Source organism: Gossypium raimondii, chromosome 12, assembly GCF_025698545.1.
Source record: "Gossypium raimondii isolate GPD5lz chromosome 12, ASM2569854v1, whole genome shotgun sequence".
NCBI lineage: Eukaryota > Viridiplantae > Streptophyta > Magnoliopsida > Malvales > Malvaceae > Gossypium > Gossypium raimondii.
The window spans coordinates 48,903,971-48,916,932 of record NC_068576.1 but is presented as its reverse complement, the minus strand read 5'-3'; the positions used below and the strand labels follow the sequence as shown (position 1 = coordinate 48,916,932).

The window sequence follows — 12,962 nt, the reverse complement described above, 5'->3', positions numbered from 1 at the left end:
TGTAGTGCATACAACGAGTGTTTGTTATTCCCCTTAAAAGAATATTATAAATTGATTAAATGAGAGAGGGTGAAGATAGAATAAGCACAAGAATAATTTATATAATAATGTTTTAATTTTTATATAAATGTTGTATATCATATCTTATTAATTAAATTTAATCTAAGGATAAAATTATCATTTTAATATTTAAAGCTTTTGATTTTTAATATTTTTATAAAAATAAAATTTTAATTTATTTTATTAAAGGGCATTTTGTCTTTCTGAGTTAGTTTTTATTTGCTATTACATATCTATTCACTTCAATCAAACTCGTAAATATTATTATAAGACTCATTCAATTTCATCCAACTTGTTATGTCTATTTAATTCTATTATAACCCTATCCCATTATTACATAATGACTATTCCATTATCACCTTATTTCATTACAGTGAACTAAAGGTGCTATAAAGTTCTTCATTGCTAGAGATTTCCTTAGTTACAAATTAAGGAGATATCCAATAAATGGCCCCAAACAGATCAAGACTAGGTGGTAAGTTTACGATGATTAACCTGGAAAATCTGTCACAGCTCAATAGGCTCCTCATTAATCCTCGGAATAAAAATTGATAATCGATAGATCTAGATTTGGAAATTGCCTCTTGATCTTCTCGATGGCGACATTTAACCCCATGCCGTAGGCTTCAGCGTGATAATCCTCAACTTCATGCCGGAATTCTTCGGAAGCCTTGAAATTCTTAAGTGTCTCCTCAGCAACCCTCGACTTTGTCATTTCAGACTGCCGCCATTTTTCTTCGGCCACAACAACTTTTCTTTCAGCTGATGCTGCCCGGTCATCAGCCTGTTTCAACCTCCTCTCTAGCTTAATGAACTGATCCTCCCATGTCCAGGCTTTTTCCTCAGTCTCCTTTAACCTGATCTCGAGCCGTTCAACCTCCTCCTCCAACCTTTGAAGCTCCAGTGTCGTTTTCCTTGTCGACTCACACTCAGCCACCGCCATCTTCTGCGATTCAAGCTCTGCTCTTAGTGCGTTCCTTTCTTCCTTCAACATGTTGATCTCATGTTGCATCTTGATCAACTTTTCAGACACTGCCATTTTCCAGGTCGCGTCCTGCCCATCAGCAACCAAGTATCCAAAATTAAACCCCACCAATTCATGTATTTTGTTGTGTCATAATCGCACTGTTATATAAATATAAATTTTGATATGCTAATAATTCATATTACCTAGATTTTGAAGCAATTGTGTATTCATGTCATGTTCATATTAGTTTTTTCATACCATTTCGTGTTTTAGTTATCACTTCCTTGCCGTGTTTAATATTGCTTCGTCTACTAAAAATGGAAAGAACAAGACTTACCTCCATTGCTAGGCACATAAGCTCCTGAGCCATGACCAAAGTATCCTTCTGAGCCACGGAATCACAGTCGTGCGGAAGAACCATTTGACTGATCAGCTTCCTTGCAAGAGCAGGATGAGTGAAAACTGATTGTTCCATAGTGTACTCCACGGATCCTGTCTGCCTCACTCCAGCATTTGAAAGGGGGAGGTTGTCTGTTGCAGTATTGAAGTAAACTGAGCTAACTGCGTGAACTGACGCTCCTGCAATGTGCCGGATATTAGACTCTGGGGAAGCTTGTAGAGGAAGGCCTTCATGAGGAGTATCTTGAGCAGGGGAGGTCACAGGAGGGTAAATCTCTTGTGACCGATTCGTTAGCTCTTTAGGTTGCAATAAATCGGTTTGTTCCATAGGTTGCAGAGATTCCTTTGACCTCTTGCTTTCGGGCAGATCCTCCTGATCGACATTTATTAAGATTGGCTCTTGACAAGGAAGACCAGACAAAGCGCTTTTCCCAGAATCTGTGGCAGCTCTTTTTCTCTGTAAGGCCCTCACTAGACCGGATGGAGACAAGCTATGACGCTGCTTTATCTCTAAATCAAATGAAAACAAGAGCATGAACTCAAATAAAAACATTGAGGAAAATAATGGAGTTGAGTATATCGACCATACCACCATTAGACACCTTCGGTTTTAGTATTGTTGAACTGATTCCAGCTTGAATTAAGGCCTCTTCCGACAACAAAACTCTAATGTCAGGTGGGTTGTTTGTCGCTGCAGCTACAAGGTCATCCAGTGATTTGACCTCCATAGCTGAAAGAGTTGGCAACTGATTTGCCGCACTATTGGGAGGGCCCCACTTCGTGTTAACGCCTAATGTGTCTCTCTCAGATGTTCGAATTATAAAAAACCTATGCCTCCAACCCTTGATGGAGCTCGGAAAACCCTCAAACAGCTTGAATCCAATCCGAGCACTAAAGAACCACCACCCCTTGTTGCTCTCCCCTGAGTGATCTTTGAGAGAGCAGATTGCACGAAAGAGGTTCACCGTAGGAGTTACTTTTTGAGAATAACAAAATGAAATAAAACAAATCAGTACCCGCCACGAGTTTGGAGGAATCTGAGTAGGAGCAACACTGAACTCACTGAGGATCTCCGAAATTAGAGGATGAAGAGGAAGACGAAGCCCGGCCTTAAAGGCATCAGCATAGATGCAAAATGTGTGTTTACATGGGAAATACGAATTTGCTCTCTCGGATGATTTAGGAAGAGAAAGATGGTACCTATTAGTGTCTATGTGATACTCCATAGCTATCTTTTCTAGATCTGACTTGGTTAAAGTGCTCGCTATCGTATTTACAGGTAAGCTAGCTGATCCCTCAGGAGAGACATCCTCACCATCCCTTTGTTGTGACCGTGAGGTTTCGATCTTTTCACCGAGCACATTAGTATCATGCGACTCCTTTTCATATGTAGCAGAAGTTTCTTCATCCAAAACAGAAATCATAAGAGTAGCCACATTAGACTATTAGGTATATAAGATATCTATTTACGGCACACGGAACTAAAGGAAGCAGTGTTCATGAATTGATTCAATTTAGAACAAACTGCATCTTTTGATTGACTAAGAAACACAAGTGATATAATGTATTATAGGCAATATGATTAAACGAAAGTCAAGCTTTGAATATAAATAATGCATAGGAACTAAATATGAATATGCAGATTCAATTGTCAGTTCCAATAAATGCTTCAATCATCAACAAATGCATGCAAATCGCTTTCTCACCTTTTAAAGTTTTTGATGTTTGGATTGCTTTCTGTGGGGTCGTAGACCAGACCTTTGAACTGCTATGTCGTACTTTTCTATGATCATGACTTGCTTTAAATTTCTTTATGGATGCCTTTGCAGAAGCAACTTTCAACCTTGTTGGACTGCTCTTCGATGCAGTTTCCATGGTACTCAACTGATCAAGACCTGAGACCAAATTTCTCACTAAATGTTCAGATTTTGTTGAAACTGATGACTTCTTCACATTCCCAACTGTGGCAGCCCCTTGCTTACAAGCAGAACCTAATATCTTTTGATTCTCAATTAACGCTTCTGGATTCAAAGTCTCAGAGGTGTTTGATTTTGAAGCCTTTTCATTTTCTTGATCAACTGGTTTGTGCGAAGGCAGGCTGGTACAGACACTTTCAGAAGTAATTGAAGTGGAAGACATAGGAACATCTTCCTCTGTAACAGACTCGGGAACTATGGCCTTGCTTAACCTACACTCTTCACAGAACCAAATTTCGGGGATAGTCAAGAGAACTTCGCGCATGCAATAGCTGAAAGCGGAGGGGGGGGGGGGACGAGAAAACAGGGTATACTTCAATGTTAGTGATCAATCTCGGGGGACCTAAACTGAGGTTTCCAAAATAACCGTGTTCGTAAAATACAACGATAAACATGGTAATCAAAAAGCAGAATTTAAAACAAAAAAGAGAGCAGTTCAAGTGAAACCAAACATAAGGCAAAAGGTAAGAATAACCGAACCCGTGTTCCTTTGCAATTTTGCACTCAAAGCAAGTTATGATATCCTCTACAAAGCCTATATCACCGCATATATCGCAAGGCTCGATCATCCTGCAAAACGGAAAAGACTGGAAAATGAGCAAAGTTTATAATATGCGTATCAAATGATTTGCTTAGCTTTGCATAGACAGTGATCCTTGTTGGCACCACAAATCGTGCAATATAAACATAACAAAAAAAGAAAAAGGGTTCCAAAACCTAAGCCATGAAATGTAATTCAAACTGAAGCACCGAACTACTCTATCAATGTCACCACTCTTTTCTGTCTAACACAACATAATTTAGAAAAAAACTAAAAACGTAACACGATACATGAACACGACATGAACAAAAATCCATATGGTTCGAATTGTTAACATACCACAATTTATAAAAAAAAAATATTAAATATACGAACAGAACACAGATGAATTATGAGGTTTATATCTAGTTAAGCTAAAGGAAGACATTTGAGTCAGAAAAAAAGGAATCTAGTAACTGAACTTCTTAAAATCAGCCAACAAATTATGGTGAAAAGTTGATCTAGCAGAAAAATGGTGAGCATTGCCAAAGAGAGCAACACAAATTGGAGGTAACTATTAAATGGCAATACGAGAAAAAAGAAGGAAAAATTAGAAAAATGCAAAGAAAGATAAGATTCAGCACTAGGGAAATAGTAACAAATTTTTTTTTTTTTAAAGGAAGAAATTTTGCAAGGAAAAAAGACAACAGAGAGTTCCGATGAAAAGAAGGAAATAAAGGAAGGGTTTAACTTTTTCTCGTTGTTTTACCAGTTGGATCATCAAGAAAGGATACTTCTTTTTTGAGTCGTCAATGGCGGAGTCTGATCATAAAACGACAGCTTCGACTGTGGGATATATAATCAAACGACAGAAGTGCTACAGAATTGCTTACAACAAAGTCAGAGAGAGAAGAAGAGTGCGAGGGACGCTTGTTTTTACAGTGTAAATCCTCTCCAAAGTCCAAAATTTTGTCCTTAATTTACGTTCAATTTAAATTCATGATATTTTTTATTTAAAAAAATAAAATACTAAAGTCTTTGATCAAATTCATTCAACTGGGCAACTTTTCTTTTACGTTCTTTTATTTGAATATAACAAAATCTAAAATTAAGTACCTACACGGGTTTTATTAACCAGAAAAAAAAAAAAAGGTTACCATATGATTCATGGGTTTGAGCCTTGAGGAGAAGTTATTTCTAGGAATAGATTTTCTTTTAAGCTATATTTCGACATTAATGGGGTTAAATTCTCCTATGGATGTAGAATGTTGGGTAATCATTTATTTATGATAAAATGTTACTATATCATTTTGTTAAGAAATTGAGTGGGTAAAAGAAAACTAATTTTTATTTATTAATTCTGTAAGAAAATTAGGAAAAGGAAGAAAAGTTAAATGTCTATTTACTTCGGTCATGACAATGTCATAAGACATCTCAAATTTTACCTAGCTTTTCAAATAATCACTTAAACGGTTTTGCAAAATATTTATATCATTATTATTCGAATGTCATGAGCGGGAAAGAATTACGAAAAAATATATTTTGATCTCTTGGAAGTTTCGACAATAATCATAACAAAACTTTTATCATAATTATCTATACAAATATATATGTTCAAATCAATTCATATAAGTATTTACACAACTGTATTGAACAATTTCTCAAGAATTTATATATGCTTCCAAAGATTCTAAATCCTTAAAGGATTTTAATATAAACTTCCTCTATACAGTGATTCATATACAAATTGTAACAACAATCATAAGACACATGTCAAAATTTTCATAAACCGCCTATATTTAAAAGTTACTATATCCACAACAAAAGAATATATTTTCATAATCATTGCTAGGGCTTTAAACAAAACTTCATTGTCTTATTTTATTTTCACAAAACTACTCATTTGTACTCCACTAACTTTATACTTTCAGACATTTGGACTATTGGTTCAGAAACTTCATGAATTTAATTCTACTTAAATTGTGTTTTTCCATTTTGACCAATCTATTCCATATCTTGTGTTTCTTGACAAATTTATTCAAGATCCTCATTATCTCTCATTATTTTAACATTGTAAAAAAGTTATCGACAACTTTTCATATTTCATGGTTCCATATTTACCGTATTGACATAACTTATTAAGATCTCTTTATTTTCATTATTTTCATTTTCAATTTCAGGTACCTAAATCTCTTCTAGAGTTCTAATAATTAGTTATGTCTTAAGTCTCTTCAGCAACATCGTCTCCACCATATGACCATCTAGATTTATTTTTTTCTTTTATAAGTATTTTAATATTTGAAACCAATTGAACTACCATGTTTTGAGCATGCATTACCTTCAATTACTCTAACAAGTTGTCCTACTGGACTTCAACTCAAATCAAAACATTAGCTGATATATAACACTTGATTATTTTCATCAAGTCAGTAAATACATTTGACAATTAAGTTGTAATAAAATGAATTATCTTCTTGAACTTCGGTTCAAATTACTTTCTCGATGATCAAAATAACAATAATTCATTTCAAGTAATTATTTGATCCAATTATTATTTCTCTCCCTAATGTTGAAAAAAGCTGTTAAATGAAAATAATAATCACCGAATCATATTACGAAATGAAGTAATGTATATTACGAAAAAAAATTTCTTAAATTAGAAAAAGTGCACGTATAAACAGTATTAGAAATGCATTTAAAAGTATATTTTCTTCAATTTTAAACTTTTAAGAGTTAAAAATGATTTAGACATTGTTATAAAATATTTTACAATTCAAAATCTAACCGTTCATAGTACCTAAAACTCGATCCATCTCACGAGGCCATACACCACGCCTCGCCACTTCGCGTGGTCACCAATGTCACACACCTTGTCACTTCATGAGGTCCTTGCAAAATGTTGCTCGTCTCATCACCTCATCAAATAAGTACGAGGGAGATCACGTGTAAGTATCACACACACCATCGACACCTCGCGAGGTGGTTCTCAAGTGAGTTGGTCCCATCAGTCCACACCACCTCACGAGGTGTCGAGATTAGAGCACGTTTTACCTAAGGGATATGTTTAAGGGTATGTATCGAGCCTAAAGGGAAACGTATCAAATGCATGAAGTAATTGAAAAAAATGTACTCCTAACACGTCACATCAGACGTGCTTTATAAATATGAGAGAAAGGAGGAGACCAAAGAGAACCTCAAGTACAGGAATGATATTTAAAAAAAAAAAAAACTTCTATTTACATTGCTGTGAGTTAAATTAAATGATTTGAATTTTTTTATTCGAAGTTTAAATAAAAAAATATTTTGTTTTATATTAATATTTTCATATAATTAAATTTAGATAACTTTTATTGTTAAATAATAATTTATAAATCCTTGTAAAAGACATGACTGACCAATAATAGGCACATCGTATCTGCATGTCCTACCATAACTTCATAAAAATGAGGTGCAAGTTTCAACCGTTCCCACCAAAAAACGCAAACAAAATTACATTTGAAGCAGATGGGACCAATTAAAATTGTACCAAAGAGTAAGCTATTTTGAAATTTTTTTTAAACAAATCGACAATAAATACAAGATTATCTTAATGTAAAATTTTTTAAATAGCATGCTATTTTGACTTGATGTAAAGTTTTATTATAAATTTTGTAATTTTTTAAACATGCTTAAAGAATGATGTTAAAGCAATTTTATGTGTAGTTAGTAGGTAAATCAGACTTATACATGCTAAATGAACAGACATCCTCTGAATAATTGAAAAAATTTGGAAGTTACTTTAACCAAACATCCTCTAAATATAACTTAAGCTGTAGACAAATCTGGCAATAATGCAAAGAACAAAGATATAAATCCAAATCCAACTAAATAGTAATATAAAACATAGGCAAGTACTGACTGAAGTAGTAATACAACCAAATTACTCAGTAAAGGATGATACTGTGGTGAGAAAATCTGTTTAAATTAATAAATTACTTGAATTCTACTATTCTAGACTAGATTTACATCAAAACATTAAATAAGAAAGATAACACTGCATATCCATCATTCACCACAAACCATGCTTTAGAAAGGAATAAAGTCCCCGTTTCCATGGAAGAAAATAACCCCCCAAAAAAAAAAAAAAACCCTTAGCTTTAACATGTCCTTAGATAAAACATCTGAATATTACATATAGGCTCATTGTTGGTTTGTAGTATTCAACCCCAAATCAGCATGAAGCCTGAAAACAGGAGGGTTGTGAAGGAAGAAATGGGTTGGAGCCGGAATCCTCCGTGGCTGTAATCAGTGTTGGTGGAGGTGGTTCCGGATGGGCCTAAGCCGGTGCCGACTCCTCCTAACACTCCGGTGGGTGTTGTTGAACTGTAGGGGGTAGTGCTTGTTGGGGTGTTGGTGCCTGGGGTCATGATGGAGGGCGTGGTGGTTGTTGATGATGATGGAGTTGTTGTCGTGCCCGGTGTTGTTGGTGTTAAGGTCGTGCCTCCGCCACTGATCCAAGTAAAAGACAAAATATGCCCGTGTCATCAAATTTTTTCATAATAACGTAATGATTTTTATCGGCTTAAATAAAAATTTGTATAATATAAATAGATGATACTGCCGACACAATTAGGACAAACATATAAGATAGTATATCGATTATATCGATTCTCACCCACAAAAGGAAGGTTATTATTTCCGTTCTGAGCATCTTCTATCATCTTTAACTTACCTGTAACTTATACTTGCAGACTCACCAGACATTGTCACTTTAAATGACTTCAATTTCCACACATTTAAGTGTTTCATTTAAAGATTTTATATAAAAAAAAAAGTATGAAAAGAAAAATACATTATTATAATAAATTAATAATATTTATTACATTTTAAGAAGTAATTTTAAATTATTTTCTAACTAAGTTTATGTCCAATTAATAATATTTTAATAATGTTGGTGTATCATCATGTAGGAAATTGTTTTGAGGAAAAACAAAAAGATTGTAATTTTAGAAGAAAAAAGAGTATAATATTTTAATAATGATTAGTAGTTTTAATAACTTTATGAATTTCTATCTTTATAACATAATTATTTTAATAACTTATTAATGTTTTCTATATTTTAATCTTTTTATTATATATTTCAAGAATTTAATTGAATTCTATTTATGAATCCAATCAAAAGCTATTTCTTATTAAAAACTTAATTAATTTTAATTATATTACAAAACTCTTTTTCATGTCTAAACCACAAAATTCAGAATAAGGATTTCTGCTTGCTATTTACCATGGTTAAAAACTTTAAAGCAAGAAAAACCAAAGAGATAAAAGGAAAAGAAAAGGAAAAAAGGTAACAGCAGTAGGGTGTCCCATAAAATGGGCGGAAGCAAAGTGTATAGTGTAGTGTAGGACAACATGTGCACAACTCTCAAGGCTTTCCATATCTCAAAGAGAAAAGAAAAGAAAACAAACCGGCTCTAATCTCTATAAAAACATTTGTCCATTTCAAAGTCTAACAATAGGACCCCCACCACCATGAAATAGGTGCTAATCACTTTTCTTTTTATCCAAATTATACATCGTCACCAAAATTCTTCCTAATTAAAATAAGAAATATACTTTGTAACATATCAAAATTTAAATATGTATAAAACTTATAAATCTATTTTTTTATTATTTTTTGTGGTGGCACATGGCAACATGATCCCATGTTACTAAAACAAGAACTCAACAAACAGATAAAAACAAAAGTTAGGGCAATAAAGAAGAAAAAAAGGTCATTCAACATTTTGGAGTAAGTTATTCTAGTGAAAACATGAGGTAGATTTGGTGTGGGATTAAATATTATACAATTAAGGTTTTTTTTAAATATACAATTGAATAAAAATAATATTAGTCTTGTAGGCATAAGAACTTAAATTATTCTATTTAGATTATAGCATCATACATCAAATTAAAGGGTAAAGGGGTAAAGATAGGTAGGAACCCTTTACACCGTTCAATCAAATAGAAAAAGGGACATTAATCCCAATAATAATAGTGAGAATTTCTTTTTCTTTTAGTAAAAGGGAAAAGCTACAATGCAATGCTACATCACTCTTTTTAACTTTACCACTTAGATGTGGAGCCATTTTTTTGAAGTTGGCGATTAGAGATAAAATGGCCCAATGAAGATGATCAAAGGTGAAAGCATAAAAAAGAAAAGTTGACAAAGCGTTGGGTTTTTGTGTTTGAATAAGCCTCATTCAAAACAGTGGATGAGTACTTAAGAAGCAGCAGCTCCAATGTTAGAAAGTTGGATGGCCATTGCACCCAAGAGAAGTAGAGTATGTGAATGTAATAGACAGGAATTTAAATTTAAACAGGAATCTCAAGAATGTGTATATAAATATATAAGCAGTTGGAATAGTTTTTGATAGGACTATATTCAAAATTTAAGTTTTATATTTGAAAAATATACTTAATAGACATGAATAGTCTAATAAAAGCAAAAACACCCCCTTTTTTGTTCAAACCTTACTTTTCTGCTTAACTAAGTGGTCCACTTTGATAAAAACTTTAGACTAAATATCTGGTTGTGGACCAACAAAATATAAATAAATATATCATAGCCCATGGTACAATCTTCACTATTTTGTTAAATCTGCTTAAATGCATTTGAACACTAATTTTTTAAGTAGTAGTAGAATCAATGTTAACATTATCATTTTATTATTATCACACATTATAAACCCTAAAGCTTGTCACCTAAAGAAGCATTTTTTGTTTGGCTCAACCACTAAAATAAGGCATTTAGTGACCTTAAACGTTAGAGAATTAATAGTCCAAATGCCCCATAAGTGAATAGTCCTAATAAGTGGAGGTACCCAATCTTTTATGTGTTGATAGTGTCAAATGCCTACTCCTTTAGTACCGCACAGTAATGCATAAAACATGAGCACTTTAAAAGGGAAAGTTTACAGCATACCTGGCACTGGAGGGGTAAGAACAGCCAGCAGAGCCTGTGAATCACCAAAGAAACATAAAGTTTAAGTTTTTTTTTCTCTTCATTTTTAAACTTTTTAACTGCCTTGGTAAAAAAATAATAAGTAGAAAATAGAGATGGATGGGATGGGATGGGAAGGGAAGGGAAATTACTAGGGTCAGTTGTAGTGATGGCTGCCGTGCCAGCAAATTCACAGGAGCCTTGACCTTGGCCTTTTTTTTGGAAATAGCTGTTAACAGCATAATTGCAATGTGCTTTAACAGTGTTGGGGTTGTAACAAGGTCCATTTGAACGGATAGCGTTACAGTCAGCACCGTTTCCACAAGCATAGTCCAATGTCTTCTGCAAGTTTCCATCACCCACACCATCTTTGCAAACACACCATTTGCCCGTCGCACCACCTGCTAAAAAATACAATTTTAGTCTCGTTTGTCCAGGGAAAAAAAGGAACAAATGTAGTCATTTTCAAAGAGAAAAAAAAAGGGGGGGGGACTGTTTTTGAGGTATTTCATGGGGAACATAAAGGGATTTTGCTAAGGTGAAGGAGGGGGTCTCAAGCAGGAAAAATACGCAAGAAAAAATAATGAATGAGGCTGTTTAAAGAAGTAGTAGTTTTGGGTTGCATTAAAAGGATTAGTAGCTTAAAGAGGAAAAATGGAAGAAAATATTACTACATATTTCAGACCAAAAAAGAAAACAGGTAAACAAGATGCACCCAACATGGGATAATATCAAATCTCTTTTATTCTTCATCTTTTAAGGGATAAAAACAGAGGAATATTTAGTTGAAAAAAAAAAAGAAGTCAAGTAGAAGAAGAAAATGAAAATATAGAATGGCTTTTGCAAAAAAAAAAAAAAAGAGCTATAATATCAAGAGCTTACTTGAGTGGCCTGCAGTGATGGCAAGAATGAGCAGTGCAAACAGTAAAGTAGCAGCCATGGTTGATAAGAACAAATTAGGGTAACAAAGGGAGAAACTAAAGCTAGAAGCTGAGGTTGAGGTAACAATGGAGGTGTCTGAGTTAGAGAAGTTTATGCGTAAGGGGAAAAGTGTGAGAGATAGCACAAAGGTGTTTAGTGTTTAAGACAAGACAAATAAACATGTAAGAGAGAGTGATAGTGGGATGAAGGTGTCCTTGTTTAGTGTCGGTTTGCGGACTGCTTTTTTCGGTTCTTTTAACTTCATTTCATACGGTTAATTTTTTTAACAACTTTGAACAACATATAATAACATAATTAATAAATATATCAAAAGTGTATAAAAATATTTTAAATTTTAAATTTTAAAAATAGATTGATTGGGTACATGGTTCCGATATCGGAAATAATTTAACTTAATTCTTATACAATTATCATAAAATAACCCTTCTACTAAAACTTTTTCCAATGGAAATTTAGCTTAATTTGACAGTTTGATTATAAATAAATGGGTAAATTATAAAAAATAATCACTTTTATTTGTTTTAGGTTATATTTTAATTATTTATGTTTAAAATGTTATGTTTTAGTTACTTACATTGTCGTTTTATTACGAAGTGAAATGTTACGTTTTAGTCACTTACATTGTCGTTTTATTACGAAGTGGTCACTTTTCTGTTAAACTCTATTGACTACCTAACGACAGTCCTACGTGACAGTCTAAATAGGTTTTAAATACTAACTTGGATGTCCAGTTGTTGAAATGAATAAGTTTTTAATTAAATAAATTTAATTTGGACTGTCATGTAAGACATTCAAGTTAGTATTTAAAATTCATTTGGACTGTTATGTAAGATTGTCGTTAGAGAGGTAACGGAGCTTAACGGTAGAATGACCATTTTGTAACAAATTTATAACGTAAGTGTCTAAAACATAATATTTCAAACATAAATGACTAAAATATAATTTTAAACAAATAAAAATAACTATCTTTATAGTTGACCCTAAATAAATTGCACCCGTATATATTATTGACAATCACCTGTGTTTGTTTTCTCATTTCTTAATAACAATAAAAACAGATGAGTATAATTTTATTTTATTAATATCTATGTCTACTATTTATACAGATGAGTATAATTTTATTTATATCTATGTCAC

At 33.1% G+C, this 12,962-nt stretch overlaps 2 protein-coding genes across 5 annotated transcripts; both read right to left on the bottom strand.

The window, feature by feature from the left end:
* Positions 1-341: 341 nt before the first annotated feature.
* Positions 342-4,888, bottom strand: LOC105764710 (uncharacterized). Of its 3 annotated transcripts, XM_052625647.1 has the most exons (7): positions 4,692-4,888; positions 3,883-3,972; positions 3,133-3,674; positions 2,490-2,828; positions 2,016-2,402; positions 1,365-1,936; positions 342-1,114 (listed from the first exon to the last, which is right to left on the bottom strand). In XM_052625647.1, the coding sequence occupies exons 2-7, from the start codon at positions 3,969-3,971 to the stop codon at positions 590-592; spliced, it is 2,454 nt and encodes an 817-aa protein (XP_052481607.1). In that variant the 5' UTR covers position 3,972; positions 4,692-4,888; the 3' UTR covers positions 342-589. The 3 variants fall into 3 exon arrangements, with proteins under 3 accessions (XP_052481607.1, XP_012438867.1, XP_012438868.1); XM_012583413.2 differs by having other exon boundaries at positions 2,016-2,828; XM_012583414.2 differs by lacking the exon at positions 4,692-4,888 and having other exon boundaries at positions 2,016-2,828; positions 3,133-3,621.
* A 2,882-nt stretch (positions 4,889-7,770) lies between these two features.
* On the bottom strand, positions 7,771-12,014 carry LOC105764709 (PLASMODESMATA CALLOSE-BINDING PROTEIN 3). 2 transcript variants are annotated; one of them, XM_012583409.2, is made up of 4 exons: positions 11,766-12,014; positions 11,036-11,287; positions 10,866-10,899; positions 7,771-8,410 (listed from the first exon to the last, which is right to left on the bottom strand). In XM_012583409.2, the coding sequence occupies exons 1-4, from the start codon at positions 11,821-11,823 to the stop codon at positions 8,122-8,124; spliced, it is 633 nt and encodes a 210-aa protein (XP_012438863.1). In that variant the 5' UTR covers positions 11,824-12,014; the 3' UTR covers positions 7,771-8,121. The 2 variants fall into 2 exon arrangements, with proteins under 2 accessions (XP_012438863.1, XP_012438864.1); XM_012583410.2 differs by having other exon boundaries at positions 11,036-11,284; positions 11,766-12,012.
* Positions 12,015-12,962: the final 948 nt, after the last annotated feature.

Excerpts from the sequence above, each read along its gene's own strand:
- LOC105764710 (XM_012583413.2), bottom strand. The coding sequence starts at position 3,971 with ATGATCGAGCCTTGCGATATATGCGGTGATATAGGCTTTGTAGAGGAT. Across the intron at positions 3,675-3,882 it reads AAAATTGCAAAGGAACACGG|CTATTGCATGCGCGAAGTTC; the intron begins GTTCGGTTATTC and ends CTCCGCTTTCAG. Across the intron at positions 1,937-2,015 it reads ACCGAAGGTGTCTAATGGTG|AGATAAAGCAGCGTCATAGC; the intron begins GTATGGTCGATA and ends CATTTGATTTAG.
- LOC105764709 (XM_012583409.2), bottom strand. The coding sequence starts at position 11,823 with ATGGCTGCTACTTTACTGTTTGCACTGCTCATTCTTGCCATCACTGCA. Across the intron at positions 11,288-11,765 it reads CATCACTGCAGGCCACTCAA|CAGGTGGTGCGACGGGCAAA; the intron begins GTAAGCTCTTGA and ends TGTATTTTTTAG. Across the intron at positions 10,900-11,035 it reads CATCACTACAACTGACCCTA|GCTCTGCTGGCTGTTCTTAC; the intron begins GTAATTTCCCTT and ends GGTGATTCACAG.